The sequence below is a fragment of the Molothrus aeneus genome, unplaced genomic scaffold (assembly GCF_037042795.1).
Source record: "Molothrus aeneus isolate 106 unplaced genomic scaffold, BPBGC_Maene_1.0 scaffold_43, whole genome shotgun sequence".
NCBI classification, from domain to species: Eukaryota; Metazoa; Chordata; class Aves; order Passeriformes; family Icteridae; genus Molothrus; species Molothrus aeneus.
In genome coordinates this window covers 388,676-414,593 of record NW_027099100.1, presented here as the reverse complement: position 1 = coordinate 414,593, position 25,918 = coordinate 388,676, and the positions used below count along the sequence as shown (strand labels likewise).

The 25,918-nt window shown below is 63.5% G+C and overlaps 2 protein-coding genes across 2 annotated transcripts in view; one reads left to right on the top strand and one right to left on the bottom strand.

Annotated features, from left to right (window-relative positions):
* Window positions 1-612: 612 nt before the first annotated feature.
* LOC136570890 (sphingomyelin phosphodiesterase 5-like) lies at window positions 613-10,554 on the bottom strand. Its single transcript, XM_066571296.1, has 9 exons — window positions 10,539-10,554; window positions 6,179-6,919; window positions 5,538-5,944; window positions 5,390-5,462; window positions 4,391-4,531; window positions 3,734-3,823; window positions 3,058-3,121; window positions 2,225-2,369; window positions 613-1,385 (listed from the first exon to the last, which is right to left on the bottom strand). Exons 1-9 carry the CDS (start codon window positions 10,552-10,554, stop codon window positions 1,290-1,292), a joined length of 1,773 nt encoding a protein of 590 aa, XP_066427393.1. The 3' UTR covers window positions 613-1,289.
* Window positions 10,555-18,733: 8,179 nt separating this feature from the next.
* The window catches only part of LOC136570908 (myosin-6-like), a 26,562-nt gene continuing 19,377 nt past the window's right edge, over window positions 18,734-25,918 (top strand). The window contains exons 1-7 of the mRNA XM_066571317.1: window positions 18,734-18,934; window positions 21,070-21,213; window positions 22,349-22,505; window positions 23,431-23,458; window positions 23,572-23,680; window positions 23,772-23,864; window positions 24,808-24,871. Of these exons, the coding sequence (XP_066427414.1) occupies window positions 18,734-18,934; window positions 21,070-21,213; window positions 22,349-22,505; window positions 23,431-23,458; window positions 23,572-23,680; window positions 23,772-23,864; window positions 24,808-24,871 (796 nt within the window). The remainder of the gene's footprint in view (window positions 18,935-21,069; window positions 21,214-22,348; window positions 22,506-23,430; window positions 23,459-23,571; window positions 23,681-23,771; window positions 23,865-24,807; window positions 24,872-25,918) is intronic.

The following is a 25,918-nucleotide window of genomic DNA, read 5'->3' as shown; positions in this document are numbered from 1 at the left end:
CTGTGTCCAGTGCTGTGTCCAGTGCAGTGACCACTGCTATGTCCAGTGCAGTGACCACTGCTGTGTCCAGTGCTGTGTCCAGTGCTGTGTCCAGTGCAGTGACTGCTGCAGTGTCCAGTGCAGTGACCGCTGCTGTGGCCAGTGCTGTGTCCAGTGCAGTGACCACTGCTGTGTCCAGTGCTGTGTCCAGTGCTGTGTCCAGTGCTGTGTCCAGTGCAGTGACCACTGCAGTGTCCAGTGCAGTGACCAATGCTGTGTCCAGTGCTGTGTCCAGTGCTGTGACCAGTGCACTGACCAGGGCTGTGTCCAGTGCTGCGTCCAGAGCTGTGTCCAGTGCTGTGTCCAGTGCAGTGACCGCTGCTGTGTCCAGTGCTGTGTCCAGTGCAGTGACCACTGCTGTGTCCAGAGCTGTGGTCAGGGCTGTGGCTGGAGCCATGATCACACTGGGGTCACATTGGAGTCAGAGCTGTGACCAGTGCTGTGTCCATCCCCATGTCCATCCCCATGTCCATCCCCGTGTCCATCCCCATGTCCATCCCCATGTCCATCCATGTCCATCCCCGTGTCCATCCCCATGTCCATCCCCATGTCCATCCCCGTGTCCATCCCCGTGTCCATCCCCATGTCCAGCCCCATGTCCAGAGCATGGCCACTCTCAGGTCCAAGCTGCATCCAGCCCCGTGTCCTGCCCTGTGTCCAGTCCCATGTCCAGAGTGTGGCCACTCTCAGGTCCGAGCCGTGTCCATCCCAGTGTCCATCCCGTTGTCCAGCCCTATGTCCATCCCAGTGTCCATCCCATTGTCCATCCCCGTGTCCGTCCCCATGTCCATTCCCGTGTCCAGTCCCATGTCCATCCCTGTGTCCAGCGTGTGGCCACTCTCAGGTCCAAGCTGCATCCAGCCCCATGTCCAGCCCCGAGTCCAGCCCTATGTCCAGCCCTATGTCCATCCCCGTGTCCAGCCCTGTGTCCATCCCCGAGTCCAGCCCTATGTCCAGAGCATGGCCACTCTCAGGTCCGAGCCGTGTTCATCCCAGTGTCCATCCCATTGTCCAGTCCCGTGTCCAGTCCCGTGTCCATCCCCATGTCCATCCCAGTGTCCAGCCCCAAGTCCCTCCCCCTGTCCAGTCCTGTGTCCATCCTGGTGTCCATCCCAGTGTCCATCTCAGTGTCCATCCCAGTGTCCATCCCTGTGTCCAGTCCTGTGTCCATCCCCGTGTCCATCCCTGTGTCCATCCCAGTGTCCGTCCCAGTGTCCACCCTGGTGTCCAGCGCCGTGTCCGTGCCGGGGTCAGAGGTCAGCGGGCCCCAGGCGCAGCCGCAGGGCCACGGGCAGGTGGTCAGACATTGTGGCCAGCTCGGTGATGACCGAGTACCCGATGACCTCCTGTGGGGACAGCGGGGTCAGGGCGGGGTCACGGGGACACCAGGGGACACCGGGGTCACTGGGGGGGTCACTGAGGGGTCACTGGGGGTTCCCAGTGGTCACTCATGGTTGGCCAGCGCGGGGTCACAGGGGTCACTGGGAGGATCCTGGGGGGGGTCACTGGGGTCCCTTCAGTGGTCACTCACAGTGGTCAGTGCAGGGTCCCAGGGGTCACTGGGGGGGTCACTGAGGGGTCACTGAGGGGTCACTGAGGGGTCACTGGGGTCCCTTCAGTGGTCACTCACAGTGGTCAGCGCGGGGTCCCAGGGGTCACTGGGGGGGTCACTGAGGGGTCACTGAGGGGTCACTGGGGGGTCACTGGGGTCCCTTCAGTGGTCACTCACAGTGGTCAGTGCAGGGTCTCAGGGGTCACTGAGGGGTCACTGAGGGGTCACTGAGGGGTCACTGGGGTCCCTTCAGTGGTCACTCACAGTGGTCAGCGCGGGGTCCCAGGGGTCACTGGGGGGGTCACTGAGGGGTCACTGAGGGGTCACTGGGGGGTCACTGGGGTCCCTTCAGTGGTCACTCACAGTGGTCAGTGCAGGGTCTCAGGGGTCACTGAGGGGTCACTGAGGGGTCACTGGGGTTCCCAGCGGTCACTCACAGTGGTCAGTGCGGGGTCCCAGGGGTCACTGGGGGGGTCACTGGGGGGTCACTGGGGTCCCTTCAGTGGTCACTCACAGTGGTCAGTGCAGGGTCTCAGGGGTCACTGAGGGGTCACTGGGGGGTCACTGAGGGGTCACTGGGGGGGTCACTGGGGGGTCACTGAGGGGTCACTGGGGTTCCCAGCGGTCACTCACAGTGGTCAGCGCGGGGTCCCTCCTCAGCAGCGCTCTGTCCACTCTCCGGCCCTGCCACGGCCGCGGGGCCATCGGGTCCAGGGCCCCACAGGACAGGATGGGACCCGCCAGGAACCGCTCGCGTCCCCACGGCTGGGACAGCGTCCTGAGGGGACATGGGGACATGGGGACAGACATGGGGACACAGTGGGACACGGGGACAGGGACACAGGGACATGGGGACATGGGGACACAGTGGGACATGGGGACACGGGGACACAGGGACACGGGGACATGGGGACATGGGGACATGGGGACAGACATGGGGACACAGTGGGACACGGGGACAGGGACACAGTGAGACATGGGGACACGGGGACACAGTGGGACACGGGTACATGGGGACAGAGTGACACAGGGACATGGGGACACAGTGGGACACGGGTACATGGGGACACAGTGGGACACGGGGACAGGGACACAGGGACATGGGGACATGGGGACACAGTGGGACATGGGGACACAGTGGGACACAGGTACATGGGGACACAGTGGGACATGGGGACACGGGGACAGAGTGACGAGGGACATGGGGACACAGTGGGACATGGGGACATGGGGATAGAGTGACACGGGGACAGGGACACAGGGACATGGGGACATGGGCACACAGTGGGACATGGGGACATGGGGACAGAGTGACACTGGGACACGGGGACATGGGGACACTGGGACACGGGGACACAGTGACAAGGGACATGGGGACACGGGGACACGAGGGCACAGGGGACACGGGGACACAGGCATGGAGGACCCTCCCCTCGCCCCCATGTCCCCAATGTCCCCATTGTCACCTCCTCATCTCCTCAGGGGTGGACACGGGCTCCTCGTAGATCTTGAGGTAATTGAGCAGCGTCCCTGGGGACAGCAGGGGACAGCAGGGGACAGCAGGGGACAGAGACATGAGCTGGACCCCAGACACGGGGAGGGGACAGGGAGGGGACAGGATATGAACGGGACCCCAGGGGACAGGAGGGGACAGGGAGGGGACAGAGACATGAGCGGGACCCCGGACACAGGGAGGGGACAGGGAGGGGACAGAGACGTGAGCGGGACCCCGGACACAGGGAGGGGACAGGAGGGGACAGGAGGGACATGAACAGGACCCCAGGGGACAGGAGGGGACAGGAAGGGACAGAGAGGGGACAGGGACATGAACGGGACCCCAGACACAGGGAGGGGACAGGAGGGGACAGGGAGGGGACAGGAGGAACATGAACGGGACCCCAGGGGACAGGAGGGGACAGGAGGGGACAGGAAGGGACAGGAAGGGACAGGGAGGGGACAGGGACATGAACGGGACCCCAGGGGACAGGGAGGGGACAGGAAGGGACAGGGAGGGGACAGGGACATGAACAGGACCCCAGGGGACAGGGAGGGGACAGTGGGCTCCCCAGGCCCTGGTGACCGTGGGGTCCCCAGGCAGAGGTGACACTGGGCTCCCCGGGGAGGTGACAGCAGTGTCCCCACCGATGGCCCAGGGCTGCTCCTGGCCCGAGTCGCAGCACGCGGGGTCCCAGAACTCCTTGAACAGGCGGTGCTGCCGGTTCTGGGCGTCACCTGCCGGGGACACGGCGCTGCTGTCACCCCCGTGTCCCCTGTCCCCCTCCTGTCTACCCTGTGTCCCCTGTCTGCCTCCCGTGTCCCTTCATGTCCCTCTGTCCCCGTCCTGTGTCCCTTCGTGTCCCACACCTCTGTCCCCTCCTGTGTTCCCTTGTGTCCCCCTGTGTCCCTCTGTGTCCCCTGTCCCGTGTCCCTCTGTCCCCCTGCCTGTGTCCCTTCATGTCCCACACTTCTGTCCCCCGTGTCCCCTGTCCCTCTCGTGTGTCCCTCAGTGTCCCACACCCCTGTCCCCTCCTGTGTCCCCCCCGTGTCCCCCAGTGTCCCTCTATCCCCTGCCCGTGTTCCTTCGTGTCCCACACCTCTGTCCCCCATGTCCCCTGTGTCCCTCTGTCCCCTGCCCATGTCCCCCCGTGTCCCTCTGTCCCCTGCCCATGTCCCCTCGTGTCCCACACCTCTTCCCCCCGTGTCCCCCCGTGTCCCCTGTCCCTCTCCCGTGTCCCTTGTTTCCCACCCCTCTGTCCCTTCCTGTCCCCCCCCATGTCCCCCCGTGTCCCCTGTCCCCACCGCGGGAGCAGTTGTCGAAGTTGAGGTCCCCGCAGAGGACATCGAAGGCCACCAGGTCCCCACGCCGGTCCTGCTCCTGCCGGAACTCCCAGAGCCACCGGAGCACCAGGGACAGCTGCTGGTCACGGATGGTGGCATCGGCTGGCACAGGGACATGGGGACATCATGGGGACATCATGGGGACATCATGGGGACAGGGACAGACACAGGGACAGACACAGGGACAGCTGCTGGTCACGGATGGTGGCATTGGCTGGGACATGGGGACAATGGGGATATCATGGGGACATCGGGGACATCATGGGGACATCATGGGGACATGGGAACAGGGACAGACACAGGGACAGCTGCTGGTCACGGATGGTGGCATTGGCTGGCATGGGGACATGGGGACATCATGGGGACATCATGGGGACATCATGGGGACAGGGACAGACACAGGGACAGCTGCTGGTCACGGATGGTGGCATCGGCGTGGACAGGGGGGCATGGGGACAATGGGGACATGATGGGGACATGAACATGGGGACAGGGACATGGGGACATGGGGACATGGGGACAGACACAGTGACGGGGACACAGGGACACACAGGTGTCTATGGACATTGGGGGACATGGGGGACACAAAGGGACAGACACAGGGACATTGGGGACAGGGGGACGCAGACACACGGGCGCAAGGGAACACGGACGCAAGGACATGGGGACAGAGGGACATGGGGACACATGAACACAGACACAAGGACATGGGGACACGTACAGACACAGGAATGGGGACACGGGGACATGGGGACACAGGGACACACAGGTGTATATGGACATTGGGGGACATGGGGACACACGGATGCAGGGATACTTGGGGACATGGGGACACACGGACAGGTGGACACACGGATTTGGTGGGACACAAACACACGGACACAGCAGGACAAGGACACCTCGAGGCCCCCCGGTGTCACCCCCAGTGTCCCCCCACGCTGTCACCGTGTCCCCACTCACCTGCGGGCGCCTGCAGGTGGGTGCAGCCCAGGTACCCCACGACGCGCCGGCCTTGCTCCGTCCCCAACAGCACCTGCAGGGGACACCAGCCACACGTCACCTCAGCCCCGCGTCACCGCCCGCCACCCCTCAGGCGTCGCCCCCTCACCTGCGCCACCAGCAGCCCCTTGTTGGCCAGCGCGTCCTCGCGGGCGGCGTTGGGGAAGGGCTGGAAGCGGGCGGCCAGCAGCGGGAAGCGGCTGCCCAGGAGCAGCCCGCTGCCCAGGGCCCGCAGCCGGCCGCAGCGCAGCCCCCCCGGGCCCACGCCCCACAGCACGTGCGGGAAGCGACGGCCGAGCTGCCGGCGCAGGGCGGCGGCCGCGGCGCCGTCGAACACCTCCTGCAGGCACACGAAGTCGGTGTCTGGCGGGACGCGGGCGCTCAGCACCGCGGGCATCGGGTCCGCCAGCGGGATCGGCCGCTCCGGCCCCGGGCCGGACGCTGGGCACGGAGCAGCTCCCGGCGTTGGGTTGGTCAGCGGCAACTCCGGCGTTGGCACCGAGTCAACGGTTGGCCAAGAGTTGGTCATCGGTGCTGGGTTGGCCATCAGCATTGGGTTGGTCATCTGTGCTGGGTTGGTCATCCATGTTGAGTTGGCCATCAGTGTTGAGTTGGTCATCGGTGCTGGGTTGGCCATCAGTGTTGGGTTGGTCATCTGTGCTGGGTTGGTCATCTGTGCTGGGTTGGCCATCAGTGTTGGGTTGGTGACGGGTGTTGAGTTGGCGATGGATGTTGAGTTGGCCATCGGTGTTGGGTTGGCCATGGATGTTGGGTTGGCCATCGGCATCTCCGGCCATTCCATCGCGCCATCCGCTGTCGCCGCCCTCCACGCCCCCCGCCCGGCATCTCCGCCCGGGTGCCCCCCTCGCGCTGCGGTGCCCCCGTAGCCCCGGCCCCTCCGCGGCTCCAGCAGCCCGCGCCGGTCTCCGGAAGCTTCCGCGGGCGCTCCGGCCGCCAGGATCCGCCCGATGAGCGCCGCCCTCCGCCGCGTGTCGCCCAGGTTGCTGAAGCGCGCCAGCCCGCTGGGCAGCAGGCACACGTTGGCCGTCAGGAAGGTGAAGCCGCGGGCTCGCCGCGCGTCCCAGGGCTCGGCCGCGGCCGCAGCGGCCGTGTGCTGGTGGACGAAGGGCCGGCGCTTGGCCTGCACCGGGAGCCACAGCAGCAGCCCCGGCAGCGCCGGCAGCAGCGCCAGCAGCAGCGCCAGCAGCAGCAGCGGCGCCGCCAGCGCCCGCGCACCCACGGCCAGGCAGAGCCCGGCCCGGCGGCGCCGCCAGCGCGCCCGCTGCGCCGTGGTGGGCACCAGCAGCGCCAGCAGCCGGTCCAGCGCCCAGTACGCGGGGCTCAGCAGCCCCTCGGCCACTCCGGCCAGCGCGGCCAGCGTCCGGCTGGGGAACGGGGTGTCCGGCAGAGTGGACAGAGGCGGCCGCGCCATTGGGGGGTCCTGGGGGCGCTCCCGGAGCGGTTCGGAGGCTCGGGCGCAGTTGGCACAACCTGTGGGGAGGGATCTCGGTGAGGGCGAGGGGGCCTGCGCCTGTCCCTGTCACCAGGTGGGGCAGGACGCTCTGTGACCCGTGTGCCACCGTGGGAAAAACAGGTGTGACCCGACCCCCCCCTCCGGGAGTCCTGGTCAGTGTGGGAAACTCCTGTGGCCGGAGTCTGACCCCTCCCCATGCCGGCCACCACCGTGGGAACGTCCCCGGACCCCCCCCAAAATCCCAAATCCCAATTCCCGTGGGAAACTCAGGTGGGCGCAGCCGGGAGGGGACAACCCCGGTCCCTGATGGCCCCACCTGCGCCCCCAGCCCCACCCCCGCCGCCGCCACCTCACCTGTCCCCCCGGTTTGGGGGGGGGTCTGGAGGCACCGGGACCCCCGGTGAGACAGGACAGGTGAGGCCCAAACCCTGAGCCCGGCCAGGTGAGTCCCGGCCTCTGATCCTGTCCAGGTGAGTCCCAGCCCCTCCCCTTGGCCAGGTGAATCCTGGTGAATGAGCCCGGCCAGGCCCAGCCCCTCCCCTTGTCCAGATGAGTCCCGGCCCCTGATCCTGTCCAGGTGAGTCCCAGCCCCTCCCCTTGTCCAGGTGAGTCCTGTCCAGCCGGGCTGGTCCGACAGGTTCCCAGCAGCTCTGAGCCGCCAGGGCTGGACACTGCACGTGGCCAGTGACACCTCACCTGGGCCAGTGACACCTCACCTGGGCCAGTGACACCTCACCTGAGCAGGTGACACCTCACCTGGGCCAATGAGAGCCCACCTGGGCCAGTGACACCTCATCTGGGCCAATGAGACCTCACCTGGGCCAGTGACACCTCAGCTGGGCCAGTGACACCTCACCTGGGCCAGTGACACCTCACCTGGGCCAATGAGAGCCCACCTGGGCCAGTGACACCTGACCTGGGCCAATGAGACCTCACCTGAGCAGGTGACACCTCACCTGGGCCACTGACACCTCACCTGGGCCAGTGACACCTCACCTGGGCCAATGAGAGCCCACCTGGGCCAGTGACACCTCACCTGAGCAGGTTACACCTCACCTGGGCCAGTGACACCTCACCTGGGCCAGTGACACCTCACCTGAGCAGGTTACACCTCACCTGGGCCAGTGACACCTCACCTGGGCCAATGAGAGCCCACCTGGGCCAGTGACACCTCACCTGGGCCAGTGACACCTCACCTGGGCCAGTGACACCTCACCTGGGCAGGTGACTCCTGCCTGACTCCTGCCCCAGTTCTTCCCAGATCCTGCTGACTCTGCAGCTGCCCAACCCCAGTATGGGATGGAGCCGGATACTGGGGGCACTGGGAATGCTGGGGACACTGGGAATACTGGGAACAGCGGGACACTGGGGACACTGGGAATGCTGAGGGCACTGGGAGCACTGGGGACACTGGGAATGCTGGAATTGGGGAACACTGGGGGCACCGAGGTTACTGGGAATGCTGGGGACACTGGGAGATACTGGGGACACTGGGATTACTGGGAGCAATGGGACACTGGGAATACTGGAATTACTGGGGATACTGGGGACACTGGGAATGCTGGGGACACTGGGAATACTGGGAGCACTGGGGACACTGGGGGATACTGGGAATGCTGGGGACACTGGAATTACTGGGGACACTGGGAATACTGGGAGCACTGGGGAACACTGGGGGCACCGAGGTTTCTGGGAATGCTGGGGGCACTGGGGACAGCAGGGACACTGGGATTACTGGAATAATCCCAGTGTCCCTGCTGGGGCATACTGGGATTACTGGGGGGGATACTGGGGGCACTGGGATTACTGGAATAACTCCCCGGGAATGCTGGGGACACTGGGCATACTGGAACTACTGTGGACACTGGGAACACTGGGGGCACTGGGAACACTGGGGGCACTGGGAATACTGGGGGCACTGGGAATACTGGGGAAAATCGGACACTGGGGGATACTGGGAATACTGGGGACACTGGGGATGTTGACCATACTGGGATTACTGGGGAAAATTGGACACTGGGGATACTGGGGTCACTGGGAATGCTGGGGACACTGGGAGTGATGGGGACACTGGGGACACTGGGAGCACTGGGGGATACTGGGAATGGTGGGGACATTGGAGCCACTGGGAGTGATGGGGACACTGGGGACGATGGCCATACTGGGGGCACTGGGGACACTGGGAACACTGGGATTACTGGAGATGAGGGCACTGGGCCTACTGGGAGCACTGGGACACCCCTGAGGAGTTCCCCCCCCCAGCCCTGGTTTGTCCCTTGTCCCCTGGGTGCCGTGGGTGGCAGGGCTGGCAGTGCCACAGGTGACACGGGCCAGGTGTGGCACGGGGACAGCCCTGACACCCACGGGGCCGAATCTGTGTCACCTGAGCCTGTGGGGACCGTCCCCAGTGTCCACCCAGAGGGGTCCCAGTGCCCACCCAAGGGGTAAGTCCCAATTTCCCCAGTGTCCACCCAGAGGGGTCCCAGTGTCCCCAGTGCCCACCCAAGGGGTCAGTGCCAGTGTCCACCCAGAGGGGTCCCAGTGCCCACCCAGAGGGGTCCCAGTGTCCACCCAAGGGGTAAGTCCCAATTTCCCGTGTCCATCCAGAGGGGTCCCAGTGTCCATCCAGAGCGGTCCCAGTGTCCACCCAGAGGGGTCCAGTGTTCATCCAGAGCGGTCCCAGTGTCCCCAGTGCCCACGTGCCCACCCAAGGGGTCAGTGCCAGCGTCCCCATGTCCCCACGGTCCTGTCCCAGCGTCACCCCCATTGTCCCCGCGGTGCCGCCTTCTCTCGGGTGTGGCCACCAAGCCCTCCCTGCCCTGTCCCTCTCTGTGCCCGGGGGGGACAAGTGACACCACAAGTGACACCACAAGTGACACCACAAGTGACACCACAAGTGGCACCACAAGTGGCACCACAAGTGACACCACAAGTGACACCACAAGTGGCACCACAAGTGACACCACAAGTGACACCACAAGTGACACCACAAGTGACACCACAAGTGGCACCACAAGTGGCACCACAAGTGACACCACAAGTGACACCACAAGTGACACCACAAGTGGCACCACAAGTGGCACCACGCCGGGGTAGCCCGAGGGCTGGGCAGGACCCGGGCCACCCGTGCCAGCTCCGAGCCCATCCCAGTTCCCAGTTCCAGTCCCCAATTCCCAATTCCCTGTTCCCAATTCCCAATTCCCATTTCCTAATTCCAATTCCCATTTCCCATTTCCCAATTCCCATTTCCCCGTTCCCAGTTCCCATTTCCCAATTCCCTGTTCCCAATTCCCAATTCCCCATTCCCCATTCCCATTCCCATTCCCCGTTCCCCCGTTCCCATTTCCTAATTCCAATTCCCAATTTCCAATTCCCAATTCCCTGTTCCCATTTCCCAGTTCCCAGTTCCCATTTCCTAATTCCAATTCCCAATTTCCAATTCCCAGTTCCCCATTCCCAATTCCCCATTCCCATTCCCCATTTCCCCCGTTCCCATTTCCTAATTCCAATTCCCAATTCCCCATTCCCAGTTCCCCATTCCCCATTCCCATTCCCCATTTCCCCCGTTCCCATTTCCCCGTTCCCGGTCCCCTCCCAGTGCCACTTGTCGCCGCCACCTCCCTGCCACCCCCTCACCTCCGCACGCCGCCATGGGGGCAGCACCGGGGCCACACCGGGGCCACACCGGGGCCACACCGGGGCCACCACCGGGGCCACACCGGGGCCGCACCGGGGCCGCCTCTCGCCGCTGCCACCGGTGTCCCCACGCTGGTGGCTCAGCGTCAGGTGACAAACCCAAACATCCGCCGGCCGCGGGGTCACCTGGCCGCAGGTGTGGCCGGACCGGTTCTCCCGGTAGCCCCAAGGGGCTCTGGTGGCACCTGCGCCGCCCCGCACCCCCCTCACCTGCCCAGGTGACGCGGCCAGGGGTGCCCCGAGCTGCCCCTTGTCCCCTCCCCTGTCCCCTCCCCTGTCCCCTTCACTTCCTTTTCCCGCCACCGGAGCAAGCGGACTCACGTTGGGGGGGGGGGGTCGGGGTCGGGTCCGTGTCCCCCCCTCTCTCCTGGACCCCCAGACCCCCAGACCTCGGTCCGTGTCCCCCCTGTCCCCCCTGTGCCCCCTGTCCCCCCTGTCCCCTCTGTCCCCCCCAGCTCGCAGCCGGCGCCGCCTGAGCCCCCCCCGGGGCAGGGGGTGACAGGGGAGGGGACACGGGAGGGGACAGGGGAGGGGACACCCCCGAGCGCCCCCCCGGGACCCCCCCCGGTGACCTCGGTGCGGATCCGCGGCTCCGCTGTCGCCTCCAGAACCGAAAGGAAAAGCGCGGCCAAAAGCGAAAGGAAAAGCGCCGTGACCCCCCCAGTACGGCCACAGTGACCCCCCCAGTACGGCCACAGTGACCCCCCCAGTACGGCCAGGACCCCCCAGTGTCCCTCTGTCCGTCCCTCTGTCCGTCCCTCTGTCCGTCCCTCTGTCCGTCCCTCCACCCGCTCGCACCCAGCGCTGTTCTCCACCTTCCACCATCGCCTCTGTGCGGGGGGGGTCACACACAGGACTCCCGGGGGGGGTCCCCAGGGTGTCCCAGGTGTCCGGGGGGCTCCCACATGTCCCGGGGGGTCTCTATGGGGCCAGGCCCCTTTATGGGGCAGGGGGGGTCTCTGTGGGGCAGGGGGGGTCTCTATGGGACATGGGAGGGTTTCTATGGGGCCAGTCCCCTCCATGTGCCCGGGGGGTCCCTATGGGGTCAGGCTCCTCTATGGGGCAGGGAAGGGTCTCTATGGGGCAGGGAAGGGTCTCTATGGGGCCAGGCCTCTCTATGGGGCACGGAGGAGTCTCTATGGGGCAGGGGGGGTCTCTATGGGACATGGGAGGGTTTCTATGGGGCCAGGCCCCTCTATGGGGCATGGGGGGGTCTCTATGGGGCAGAGGAGTCTCTCTGGGGCAGGGAAGGGTCTCTATGGGGCCAGGCCCCTCTATGGGGCAGGGAAGGGTCTCTATGGGGCAGGGGGGTCTCTATGGGGCAGGGAAGGGTCTCTATGGGGCCAGGCCCCTCTATGGGGCAGGGAAGGGTCTCTATGGGGCAGGGAAGGGTCTCATGGGGCCAGGCCTCTCTATGGGGCAGGGGGGGGTCCCTATGGGCGAGGGGGGAGTCTCTGTGTGCCAGGGGGGTCCCTATGGGGCCAGGCCCCCTCTATGGGGCAGGGAAGGGTCTCATGGGGCCAGTCCCCTCTATGGGGCAGGAGGGTCCCTATGGGGCGAGGCCCCTCTATGGGGCAGGGGAGTCTCTATGGGGCCAGGCCCCTCTATGTGCCAGGGGGTCCCTGTGGGGCCAGGCCCCTCGATGGGGCGGGGGGGTCCCTATGGGGCGAGGCCCCTCTATGGGGCAGGGGAGTCTCTATGGGGCCAGGCCCCTCTATGTGCCAGGGGGTCCCTGTGGGGCGAGGCCCCTCTATGGGGCAGGGGAGTCTCTATGGGGCGAGGCCCCTCTATGTGCCAGGGGGTCCCTATGGGGCCAGGCCTCTCTATGGGGCAGGAGGGGTCTCTGTGTGCCAGGGGGTCCCTGTGGGGCCAGGCCCCTCTATGGGGCACGGAGGAGTCTCTATGGGGCCAGGCCCCCTCTATGTGCCAGGGGGTCCCTGTGGGGCAAGGCCCCTCTATGTGCCAGGGGGTCTCTATGGGGCCAGGCCCCTCTATGTGCCAGGGGAGTCTCTATGGGGCCAGGCCCCTCTATGGGGCAGGAGGGAGTCTCTGTGTGCCAGGGGGTCCCTATGGGGCCAGGCCCCTCTATGGGGCAGGGAGTCTCTATGGGGCCAGGCCCCTCTATGGGGCAGGAGGGAGTCTCTGTGTGCCAGGGGGTCCCTGTGGGGCGAGGCCCCTCTATGGGGCACGGAGGAGTCTCTATGGGGCGAGGCCCCTCTATGTGCCAGGGGGTCTCTATGGGGCCAGGCCCCTCTATGGGGCAGGGAGTCTCTATGGGGCCAGGCCCCTCGGTGGGGCGCAGTGTGGCGCTGTCCCCCCCGCCCGCAGGAATTTGTCACCTCTCGGGGACACTTTGTCGCCGCGGCCGTGACAAAGTGGAGCCGTGTCCGGGCACGGCTGCCAGAGCCCCCCCGGCCCCACAGCGGCCCCACAGCGCCGCCAGAGGGGCCCGATAAGGCCCCGGCCCGCCCCCCCGGCATGTCCCGATATAGCCGCGATAGGGACGGGCTGTCAGCGCCCGCCGGTGCGGGGACATTGGCCAGAGACCCCGGCCCGGCCCCACAGAATCCCCTAAATAAGGGAACCTCCGTCCCTGCCCCACAGAATCCCCTAAAAGGGGACCCCGGGTTCCGATCCCACAGAATCCCCTACAAAGGAATCCCCCTGCCCCATAGAATCCCCTACAAAGGAATCCCCCTGCCCCATAGAATCCTCTAAAAAGGAATCCCCCTGCCCCACAGAATCCCCTACAAAGGAATCCCTCTGCCCCATAGAATCCTCTAAAAAGGAATCCCCCTGCCCCACAGAATCCCCTACAAAGGAATCCCCCTGCCCCATAGAATCCTCTAAAAAGGAACCCCTCTGCCCCATAGAATTCCCTAAAAAGGAACCCCTCTGCCCCATAGAATCCTCTAAAAAGGAACCCCTCTGCCCCATAGAATTCCCTAAAAAGGAACCCCTCTGCCCCATAGAATCCCCTAAAAAGGAACCCCTCTGCCCCATAGAATTCCCTAAAAAGGAACCCCTCTGCCCCATAGAATCCCCTACAAAGGGACCCCTCTGCCCCATAGAATCCCCTACAAAGGAATCCCTCTGCCCCATAGAATCGCCTAAAAAGGGTCCCCCCGTCCCTACCCCACAGAATCCCCTAAAAGGGAGCCACTGTTCCTGCCCCACAGAATCCCCTACATAAGAAACCCCTCTGCCCCATAGAATCCCTTAAAAAGGGGTCCCCTCGCCCCACAGAATCCCCTACAAAGGGACCTCCCTGTCCCTGCCCCACAGAATCCCCTAAAAAGGGATCCCCCTTTTCCTGCCCCACAGAATCCCCTAAAAAGGGACCCCCCTTGTTCCTGCCCCATAGAATCCTCTAAATAAGGAATCCCCCTGATTTGCCCCACAGAATCCCCTAAATAAGGGATCCCCTGCCCCTTAGAATTCCCCAAGTAAGGGAGGCCCCGGCCCGGCCCCACAGAATCCCCTAAGCAGGGAATCTCTGCCCCACAGAATCCCCTAAATAAGAGAACCACCCTTTTCCTGCCCCATAGAATCCCCTACAAAGGAATCCCCCTGTCCCCACAGATTCCCCTAAAAAGGGACCCCCTTTTCCTGCCCCATAGAATCCCCTACAAAGGGAAACCCTTGCCCCATAGAATCTCCTAAATAAGGCACCCCCCCATTCCTGCCCCATAGAATCCCCTACAAAGGGACCCCGGGTCCCAATCCCATAGAATCCCCTACAAAGTGACCCCCCTGCCCCACAGAATCCCCTACAAAGTGACCCCCCTGTCCCTGCCCCACAGAATCCCCTACAAAGGGATCCCCCTGGCCCATAGAATCCCCTAAAAAGCGACACCTCTGCCCCATAGAGTCCCCTAAAAAGGGATCCCCTGTTCCTGTCCCATAGAATCCCTTAAATGAGACCCCCCCTGCCCCATAGAATCCCCTAAATGAGGGACGGCTCTGTTCCTGCCCCATAGAATCCCTTAAATGAGACCCCCCTGCCCCATAGAATCCCCTAAATGAGGGATTCCCCCTGTTCCTGCCCCACAGAATCCCATACAAAGGGACGCCCCGATCCCTGCCCCATAGAATCCCCTAAATAAGGGACGGCTCTGTCCCTGCCCCATAGAATCCCATAAAAAGGGATCCCCCTGCCCCATAGAATCCCCTATAAGGGACCCCCCCTCCCTGTTCCACAGAATTCCCTGAAAAGTGACCCCAATGTCCCACAGAATCCCCTAAATAAGAGGCCCCCTGCCCCATGAATCCCCTAAAATGGGACCCACCTGTCCCTGTTCCTGCCCCACAGAGAGCCCTAAATAAGAGACCCCCCCCCCCCCCAAATGAGACCCCAGCCCACCCTTGGGGTCTCAGCCTTTACTCTGCCCCACAACTCCCCCTATAGGGCGGACACGGGGGGGGGGGCTCAGACCCTCCGGCCCCACAGAGACCCCATGGGGGGCGGGGAAGGGCGGGGCCGCCCCCTCCCCGTCCTTTATCGGCCCCTGGGCCCCTCCCCACGGCTCCTCCCCCCCCCACAGCGCCCTATAAAATCTGTGGGGCCGCGGGGCTGCCCACGGTGCTGCTGTGGGGCACGGGCAGAGCGTGAGGGGTCTGTGGGGCGGCTATGGGGTCTGTGGGGCGGCTATGGGGTCTGTGGGGCACAGGGGTCTGTGGGGCGGCTATGGGGTCTGTGGGGCACAGGGGTCTCTGTGGGGCACACAGGGGTCTGTGGGGCGGCTATGGGGTCTGTGGGGCACAGGGGTCTGTGGGGCGGCTATGGGGTCTGTGGGGCACAGGGGTCTGTGGGGCGGCTATGGGGTCTGTGGGGCGGCTATGGGGTCTGTGGGGCGTACAGGGGTCTATGGGGCGGCTATGGGGTCTGTGAGGCGGCTATGGGGTCTGTGGGGCACAGGGGTCTCTGTGGGGCGCACAGGGGTCTGTGGGGCAGGTATGGGGTCTATGGGGTCTGTGGGGCGGCTATGGGGTCTATGGGGCGCCTATGGGGTTTGTGGGGCGCACAGGGGTCTTTGGGGCGGCTATGGGGTCTATGGGGCACAGGGGTCTCTGTGGGGCACAGGTGGGTTGTGGGGTGCATGGGGGTTCTATGGGGCGCACAGGGGATCTATGGGGTGCATGGGGGGGTCTCTGTGCGGCAATCGGTAGTTGTGGGTCACACGGGGGATCTGTGGGGCACAGGGTGGGATGTGGGGTGCACAGGGGGTCTATGGGGTGGGTGGGTGTCTATGGGGCGCAGGATGGGTTGTGGGGTTCACCGGGGACCTATGGGGCACAGGGGGGGATCTCTGTGGGGCACAGGGGGGATCTCTGTGGGTTGGGCGTGGGCTCTATGGGGCACAGAGCAGGTTGTGGGTCTATGGGGTTCATGGCGGTCTCTGTGGGGCACAGAGCAGGTTGTGGGGTGCACAGGGGTCTGTGGGGTTCGTGGGGATCTCTGTGGGGCAGGCATGGGGCCTATGGGGCACAGGGGTCTCTGTGGGGGGCACAGGGGATCTATGGGGTGGGCGGGGTTCTATGGGGTGCAGGGTGGGGTGTGGGGTGCATGGGGAAATCTATAGGGCACAGGGCGGGTTGTGGGGCACACAGGGGTCTATGGGGCACAGGGGTCTCTGTGGGGTGCAAAGCGGGTTGTGGGGTTCACCAGAGATCTATGGGGTGGGCGGGGGTCCCTGTGGGGCACAGGGCAGGTTGTGGGGTGCATGGGGGTTCTATGGGGTGCAAAGGGGATCTGTGGGGTGCATGGGGGGGTCTCTGTGGGGCACAGCGCGGGTTGTGGGGTGCACAGGGGATCTATGGGGTGCATGGGGGTCTCTGTAGGGCACTGGGTAGTTGTGGGTTACACGGGGGATCTGTGGGGCACAGGGTGGGATGTGGGGTGCACAGGGGATCTATGGGGTGCACAGGGGATCTGTGGGGTTTATGGGGTCACAGGGATTCTGTGGGGCACACATGGGGTCTGTGGGGTGCATGGGGGTCTCTGTGGGTCGCACAGGGGTCTGTGGGGTGCACGTGAAGGCTTTGGGGTCTATGGGGTCACGGGGATTCTGTGGGGCACACATGGGTTCTATGGGGCACACAGGGGGTCTATGAGGTGCATGGGGGTCTCTGTGGGGTCTTTGGGGTCACAGGGATTTTATGGGGTGCACATGGGGTCTGTGGGGGGCACACAGGATCTATGGGGTGCACATGAAGGCTGTGGGGTCTATGGGGTCAGAGGGATTTTATGGGGGGCACACGTGGGGTCTGTGGGGTGCATGGGGGTCTCTGTGGGTTACACAGGGGTCTATGGGGCCACAGGGATTCTGTGGGGCACACGGGGGCTCTATGAGGTGCATGGGGGTCTCTGTGGGGTCTATGGGGCCACGGGGATTCTGTGGGGCACACGTGGGGTCTGTGGGGCACACGGGGGCTCTATGAGGTGCATGGGGGTCTCTGTGGGGTCTATGGGGTCACGGGGATTCTGTGGGGCACACGGGGGCTCTATGAGGTGCATGGGGGTCTCTGTGGGGTCTATGGGGTCACGGGGATTCTGTGGGGCACACGTGGGGTCTGTGGGGCACACGTGGGGTCTGTGGGGTGCATGGGGGTCTCTGTGGGTTACACAGGGGTCTATGGGGTCACGGGGATTCTGTGGGGCACACGGGGGCTCTATGAGGTGCATGGGGGTCTCTGTGGGGTCTATGGGGTCACGGGGATTCTGTGGGGCACACGTGGGGTCTGTGGGGCACACGGGGGCTCTATGAGGTGCATGGGGGTCTCTGTGGGGTCTATGGGGTCACGGGGATTCTGTGGGGCACACGTGGGGTCTGTGGGGCACACGGGGGCTCTATGAGGTGCATGGGGGTCTCTGTGGGGTCTATGGGGTCACGGGGATTCTGTGGGGCACACGTGGGGTCTGTGGGGCACACGGGGGCTCTATGAGGTGCATGGGGGTCTCTGTGGGGTCTATGGGGCCACGGGGATTCTGTGGGGCACACGTGGGGTCTGTGGGGCGCAGCCCCTCACCCCCGTGTCCCCCCAGATCCCCCCCATCCAACCCAAACCCACCGGACCCACGGACTCCAGGTGAGCCCAGGTGGGGCTGGGGGCGCTTTGGGGGGGGTCCCTGGTGGGGTCTGTCCCTGTCACCCCCCAGGTGACGCTGCGGGGTCAGGGATGGCCACAGGGGTCAATCAATGGCCGTGGGGGTCAATCAGTGACCATGGGGGTCAATCAATGACCGCAGGGGTCAATCAGTGACCTCGGGGGTCAAGCAGTGACTGGGAGGATCAATCAGTGACCGCAGGGGTCAATCAATGGCCGTGGGGTCAATCAGTGACCATGGGGGTCAATCAGTGACCTCAGGGGCCCATCAATGACCATGGGGTCAATCAATGGCCGTGGGGGTCAATCAATGACCATGGGGGTCAATCAGTGACCATGGGGTCAATCAGTGACCAGGGGGTCAATCAATGACCATGGGGGTCAAGCAGTGACCACAGGGGTCAATCAATGACCACGGGGTCAATCAGTGACCATGGGGTCAATCAGTGACCACAGGGGTCAATCAATGACCATGGGGTCAATCAATGACCACAGGGGTCAATCAGTGACCATGGGGTCAATCAGTGACCATGGGGGTCAATCAATGACCATGGGGGCCCATCAATGACCTTGGGGGTCAATCAGTGACCATGGTGGCCCATCAATGACCACAGGGGTCAATCAATGGCCATGGGGGTCAATCAATGACCATGGGGGTCAATCAATGACCACGGGGGTCAATCAGCGACCATGGTGGCCCATCAGTGACCACGGGGGTCAATCAGCGACCATGGTGGCCCATCAATGACCTTGGGGGTCAATCAATGGCCATGGTGGCCCATCAATGACCATGGTGGCCCATCAATGACCGCAGGGGTCAATCAGTGACCATGGGGGTGTCCATGGGATGGCTCGGGGTCCATCCCCAGGTGTCCCTGTCCCCCAGGACAGATGGCGGACGCGGTGCTGGTGACACCATGAGGGTCAATCAGTGACCATGGTGGCCCATCAGTGACCATGAGGGTGCCCACGGAGGGTCAGTGGGTGGCCGGGGGTCCATCCCCAGGTGTCCTTGTCCCCCAGGAGAGATGGCGGACGCGGTGCTGGCGGCGCTGGGCGCGGCGGCGCCGTTCCTGCGGCCGGGTGAGCGCGAGCGCCTGGCGGCCACCACGCGTCCCTTCGACCCCCGCGCCGAGTGCTTCGTGCCCCACGCCGGACACGAGTTCGTCAAGGGACGCGTGGTGGAGAGACAGGGGGGCAGCGTCACCGTGGAGACCGAGCTGGGAGAGGTGACATGGGGGGACACGGGGACCTTGGGGACATGGGGGGGGCCATGGGGGGCTTGGGGACATGGCGGGGGACACGGGGGGATTGGGGACATGGGGGCCTCAGGGACATGTGGGGGTCAGCAGGGTCTCAATGGGACATTGAGGAGATGTCACTGTGGAGACCGAGCTGGGAGAGGTGACACCGGGGGGGAGGGCACAGGGACCTTGGGGACATGGGGCCATCTGGGAGTGTCACAGGGGTCTGGGGGGGTCATGGGGACCTTGGGGTCACAGGGGGCTTGGGGACATGGGGAGGGACACAGGGATCTCAATGGGACATTGCTGGAGGAGATGCCACCATGGAGACGGAGCCTGGAGAAGTGACACCGGCAGGGGCACGGGAATCTTGGGGACAAGGGGACCTTGGGGAGGGTCACAGGGTTCTGGGGGCATCATGGGGACCTTGGGGACATGGGGGACTCGGGGACGTGTGGGGGTCACAGGGGTCTCAATGGGACATTGCTGGAGGAGATCCACCGTGGAGAGGAGCCTGGAGAGGTGACACCAGGAAGGTCACAGGGACCTTGGGGACCATGGGGACATGGGGACCTTGGGGAGTGTCACAGGGTTCTGGGGGGTCATGGGGACCTTGGGGTCACAGGGGTCTCAATGGGACATTGCTGGGGGAGATGCCACCATGGAGATGGAGCTGGGAGAGGTGACACCAGGGGCGTCACAGGGACCTTGGGGACATGGGGACCTTGGGGAGTGTCACAGGGGCCTGGGGGGGTCATGGGTGGCTTAGGGTCACAGGGGGCTTGGGGACATGGGGAGGGACACAGGAGTTTCAATGGGACATTGAGGAGATGCCACTGTGGAGATGGAACCTGGAGAGGTGACACCAGCGGGGGCACGGGAATCTTGGGGACATGGGGAGGGACACAGGGGTCTCAATGGGACATTGGGGAGATGAGATGACATGGAGAGGAGCCTGGAGAGGTGACACCAGGGGCGTCACGGGGACCTTGGGGACATGGAGGGGGTCACGGGGGTCTCAATGGGACCTCGGGGAGATGAGATGACACGGAGAGGAGCCTGGAGAGGTGACACCAGGAAGGTCACAGGGACCTTGGGGACATGGAGGGGGTCACGGGGGTCTCAATGGGACATTGGGGAGATGCCACCGTGGAGAGGAGCCTGGAGAGGTGACACCAGGGGCGTGATGGGGACCTTGGGGACATGGGGAGGGACACAGGGGTCTCAATGGGACATCGGGGAGATGAGATGACACGGAGAGGAGCCTGGAGAGGTGACACCAGGAAGGTCACAGGGACCTTGGGGACATGGGGAGGGACACAGGGGTCTCAATGGGACATCAGGGAGATGCCACTGTGGAGATGGAACCTGGAGAGGTGACACCAGCGGGGGCACGGGGACCTTGGGGACATGGGGACCTTGGGGACTATGGGGACATGGGGACACCTTGGGGAGTGTCACAGGGGTCTGGGGGGGGTCATGGGAACCTTGGGGTCACGGGGGTCTCAATGGGACATTGGGGAGAAGCCACCATGGAGATGGAACCTGGAGAGGTGACACCAGGAAGGTCACAGGGACCTTGGGGACATGGGGGGGGTCACGGGGGTCTCAATGGGACATCAGGGAGATGAGATGACACGGAGAGGAGCCTGGAGAGGTGACACCAGGAAGGTCACAGGGACCTTGGGGACATGGGGAGGGACACAGGGGTCTCAATGGGACATTGGGGAGATGAGATGACATGGAGAGGAGCCTGGAGAGGTGACACCAGGGGCGTCACGGGGACCTTGGGGACATTGGGGGGGTCATGGGGGTCTCAATGGGACATTGGGGAGATGCCACCATGGAGAGGAGCCTGGAGAGGTGACACCAGGAAGGTCACAGGGACCTTGGGGACATGGGGGGGGTCACGGGGGTCTCAATGGGACATCGGGGAGATGCCACCATGGAGAGGAGCCTGGAGAGGTGACACCAGGGGCGTCACGGGGAGCTCAAGGAGGCCCCAGACGCGCCGTGGCGGGGCCTGTGGTGGCGCCGCCGGAGAGGGGACAGCGCCGCGGGCACCAGGCAGGGACAGGCGGCGCTGTGAGGTCGCCAGGGACCCCTCGGTGTCCCCGCAGACGGTGACGGTCAAGGAGGGCGACGTGCACCAGCAGAACCCGCCCAAGTTCGACAAGATCGAGGACATGGCCATGCTGACGTTCCTGCACGAGCCCGCCGTGCTCTTCAACCTCAAGGAGCGCTACGCGGCCTGGATGATCTACGTGAGAGAGACCCCAAAAATGGGGAAAATGGGGGGGAACATCAAAAATGGAGAGGGGGAACCCCAAAAATGGGGGGGAGGGACCTGAAAAATGGGGAGGAACCTCAAAAATGGGGGGGAGAACATAAAAAATGGGGAAAATGGGGGGCGACATCAAAAATGGAGAGGGGAACCTCAAAAACGGGGAAAATGGGGGGGGACATCAAAAATGGGGGGAACCCCAAAAGTGGAGAGGGGAAACTTAAAAATGGGGGGGGAGAACATAAAAAATGGGGAAAATGGGGGGGACCATCGAAAATGGGGGGGAACCCCAAAAATGGGGGGGAGGGACCTGAAAAATGGGGGGGAACATCAAAAATGGAGGGGGAACTTCAAAAACGGGGGGGAGAACCTCAAAAATGGAGAGGGGAAACTCAAAAACGGGGGGGACCTCAAAAATGAGGAAAATGGGGGGGACCATCAAAAATGGGGGGGAGGGACCTCAAAAATGGGGGGGGGAACCTCAAAAATGGGGGGGAGGAACCTCAAAAATGGGGAAAATGGGGGGGAACATCGAAAATAGAGAGGGGGAACCTCAAAAATGGGGGAGGGAACAGGGGAGACCCTGCCCCAAAGCTCAGAGGGGGCTGGAACCTGGGAGGGGCTTCTGGGGGGGCTTTGGGGCACCAGGAATTGAGTGGGGGGGAGGCTTCTCCAGAGCTGCCCAGATCCCAAATGTCCCATCCCTGGCTGCCCTGAACCCCCCAGACCCAAAACCTCCAAACCTTGGACCCCCAAGGGCCCTGAACCTCCCCCAGACCCAAAATCTCCAAACCTTGGACCCCCAAGAGCCCTGAACCTCCCCCAGACCCAAAATCTCCAAGCCTTGGACCCCCAGGGGCCCCAGACCCAAAACCTCCAAACCTTGGACCCCCTGAACCCCCAGACCCAAAATCTCCAAACCTTGGACCCCCTGAACCCCCAGACCCAAAATCTCCAAACCTTGGACCCCCATCACCCCTGAAGCCCCTCCAGATCCTCCAGTGTCCCATCCTGGAGCCCCAAAACCCCACTCCACCCCTTCCCACGCCCTGGTTGGGGTTGGTGTCCCCACGCCAGGTGTGTCAGCCCCTGAGCCCCCCGTTTGTCCCCCCCAGACCTACTCGGGGCTGTTCTGTGTCACCGTGAACCCCTACAAGTGGCTCCCGGTCTATGACCCACAAGTGGTGGCCGCCTACCGGGGCAAGAAGCGCAACGAGGTCCCCCCGCACATCTTCTCCATCTCCGACAACGCCTACCAGTACATGCTGACAGGTGGGACACCCGAAAAGGGGCCCGGGGACACCTGGGGTCACCTGGGCACGAGGGGAGGCCCAAGGGACCCCGTGGGTCCTCACGGATTTGAGCCATCTCAGATGGGAGGGTGGAGAACCCCAACATCTCCCTCACCTTATCCCACCTGGGACCCCAACATCTCCTTCACCTGGGAAGGTGGAGAACCCCATCTCCCTCAGCTTGGTCCTCACCTGGGTGGGTGGGGAACCCCAACATCTCCCTCACCTGGGTGGGTGGGGAACCCCAACATCTCCCTCACCTGGGAGGGTGGGGAACCCCAACATCTCCCTCTCACCTCTGTCCCACCTGGGACCCCAACATCTCCCTCACCTGGGTGGGTGGGGAACCTCAACATCTCCCTCACCTTGTCCCACCTGGGACCCCAACATCTCCCTCACCTGGGAGGGTGGGGAACCTCAACATCTCCCTCACCTTGTCCCACCTGGGACCCCAAGATCTCCTTCACCTGGGAAGGTGGAGAACCCCATCTCCCTCAGCTTGGTCCTCACCTGGGTGGGTGGAGAACCCCAACATCTCCCTCACCTTATCACACCTGGGAGGGTGGAGAGCCCCAACATCTCCCTCACCTTGTCCCACCTGGGACCCCAACATCTCCCTCACCTTGTCCCACCTGGGACCCCAACATCTCCCTCACCTGGGAGGGTGGGGAACCTCAACATCTCCCTCACCTTGTCCCACCTGGGACCCCAACATCTCCCTCACCTGGGAGGGTGGGGAACCCCAACATCTCCCTCACCTCAGTCCCACCTGGGGGGGACTGGAGAACCCCAGACCCTGAACACCTCCTGAACTTTGTCCCACCTGACCTCCTCCTTACTTGGGGGAGAGCTGAAGACCCCCAAGACCCCTCCTCACCTCCTGACCCTTCTCTCTCTCCCCACAGACCGCGAGAACCAATCCATCCTCATCACGTGAGTCCCCAGGCCTGACGCCGCCCCACAGGTGTGGGGTGGGCCCAGGTGCCCCCGGTGACCCCCATGACCCCTCAGTGACCCCCCTGGTGACCTCCTTGCCCCCCCCCCAGCGGCGAATCGGGGGCGGGGAAAACGGTGAACACCAAACGCGTCATCCAATACTTCGCCAGCATCGCCGCCATCGGCGACCGCAAGAAGGAGGCGGCCAATAGCAACAAGGTAAGGGCGGGGCCCGGCCACGCCCCCCCCCACGGTGGGGAGGGTCCCCTGGCCGTGTCCCCGCCCACCTGCGGTGTCACCTCCACCCCAGGGCACCCTGGAGGATCAAATCATCCAGGCCAACCCCGCGCTGGAGGCCTTCGGCAACGCCAAGACCGTGCGCAACGACAACTCCTCGCGATTCGTGAGTGGGGCGGGGCCTGGGGGGCGGGGCCTGGGGGAGGAGTCTGCAGGGCCTTGAGGTGGGGCAGCACCTGTGGGGTGGGGTCTATGGGGTGGGGCCGGTGTCTGTGGGGCACATCGATGGGATGCGGTCTGTGGGGCGGGGCCAATGTCCATCAGAACATCAATGGGGTGGGGTCTATGGGGTGGGGCCGGTGTCTGTGGGGCATATCGATGGGGTGGGGTCTGTGGGGCGGGGTCAGTATCTGTGGGGCACATCAATGGGGTGGGGTCTATGGGGTGGGGTCGGTATCTGTGGGGCACGGAGGTGGGATGGGGTCTATGGGTGGGTTCTGTGAGGTGGAGATTGGATTTTGGGGTCTATGGGGTGTGGTCTATGGGGTGAGGTCGGTGTCTGTGGGGCACATCAATGGGGTGGGGTCTATGGGTGGGTTCTGTGAGGTGGAGATTGGATTTTGGGATCTATGGGGTGGGGCCAATGTCTATGAGAACATCTATGGGGTGGGGCCGGTGTCTGTGGGGCACATCAATGGGGCAGAGTCCACGGGTGGGCTCTGTGGGGAGGAGACTGTCGGATCTATGGGGCAGGGTCCATTGGGATCTGTGGGGTGGAGCGGGGTGAGTGGGGTGTGGCCAGCAGGATGGGGTCTATGGGGTGGGGTGGACAGGTTAGGGTCTATGGGGCAGGGTCTATAGGGCTGGGTCTATAGGGCTGGGGTCTATGGGGTGGGGTGGACAGGTTAGGGTCTATGGGGCAGGGTCTATAGGGCTGGGTCTATAGGGCTGGGGTCTATGGGGTGGGGTCTGAAGATCACAGTGGTAGAGGGGACGGGGTCTATGGGACAGCACCTATGCGGAAGGGTCTATGGGGTGGCCTCTATGGGGCAGGGTCTTTGTGTGGGGCCTGTGGGGCAGGACCTATGGCCCCCCCACCACCCTTTTAGGGGAAATTCATCCGGATCCACTTTGGGGCCACCGGGAAGTTGGCGTCGGCCGACATCGAGACCTGTGAGTGGCCACAGGGTGGTGGGACCAGGGTTTGGCCACTGTCCGGCCCCTGTCCGTGTGTCCAGAGCCCTCCTCGTCCCTCTGTCCACTTCCTCATCTTTCCATCTCCTCATGTCTCCATCCATCCCTCCCGCCCTCCACGTGTCTGTCTGTCTTCCTGGTTGGTGGATCCATGAGTTGTCCATCCATCCATCCATCCATCCATCCATCCATCCATCCATCCATCCATCCATCCATCCATCCATCCATCATCCATCCATCCATCCATCCATCCATCATCCATCCATCATCCATCCATCCATCCATCCATCCATCCATCCATCCATCCATCATCCATCCATCATCCATCCATCCATCCATCCATCCATCCATCCATCCATCCATCCATCCATCATCCATCCATCCATCCATCCATCCATCCATCATCCATCCATCATCCATCCATCATCCATCCATCATCCATCCATCCATCCATCCATCCATCCATCCATCCATCCATCCATCCATCCATCCATCATCCATCCATCATCCATCCATCCATCCATCCATCCATCCATCCATCCATCCATCCATCCATCCATCATCCATCCATCATCCATCCATCCATCCATCCATCCATCCATCCATCCATCCATCATCCATCCATCATCCATCCATCCATCCATCCATCCATCCATCCATCCATCCATCCATCCATCCATCCATCATCCATCCATCATCCATCCATCATCCATCCATCATCCATCCATCCATCCATCCATCCATCCATCCATCCATCCATCCATCCATCCATCCATCATCCATCCATCATCCATCCATCCATCCATCCATCCATCCATCCATCCATCCATCCATCATCCATCCATCATCCATCCATCATCCATCCATCCATCCATCCATCCATCCATCCATCCATCCATCCATCCATCCATCCATCCATCCATCATCCATCCATCCATCCATCCATCCATCCATCCATCCATCCATCCATCCATCCATCATCCATCCATCATCCATCCATCCATCCATCCATCCATCCATCCATCC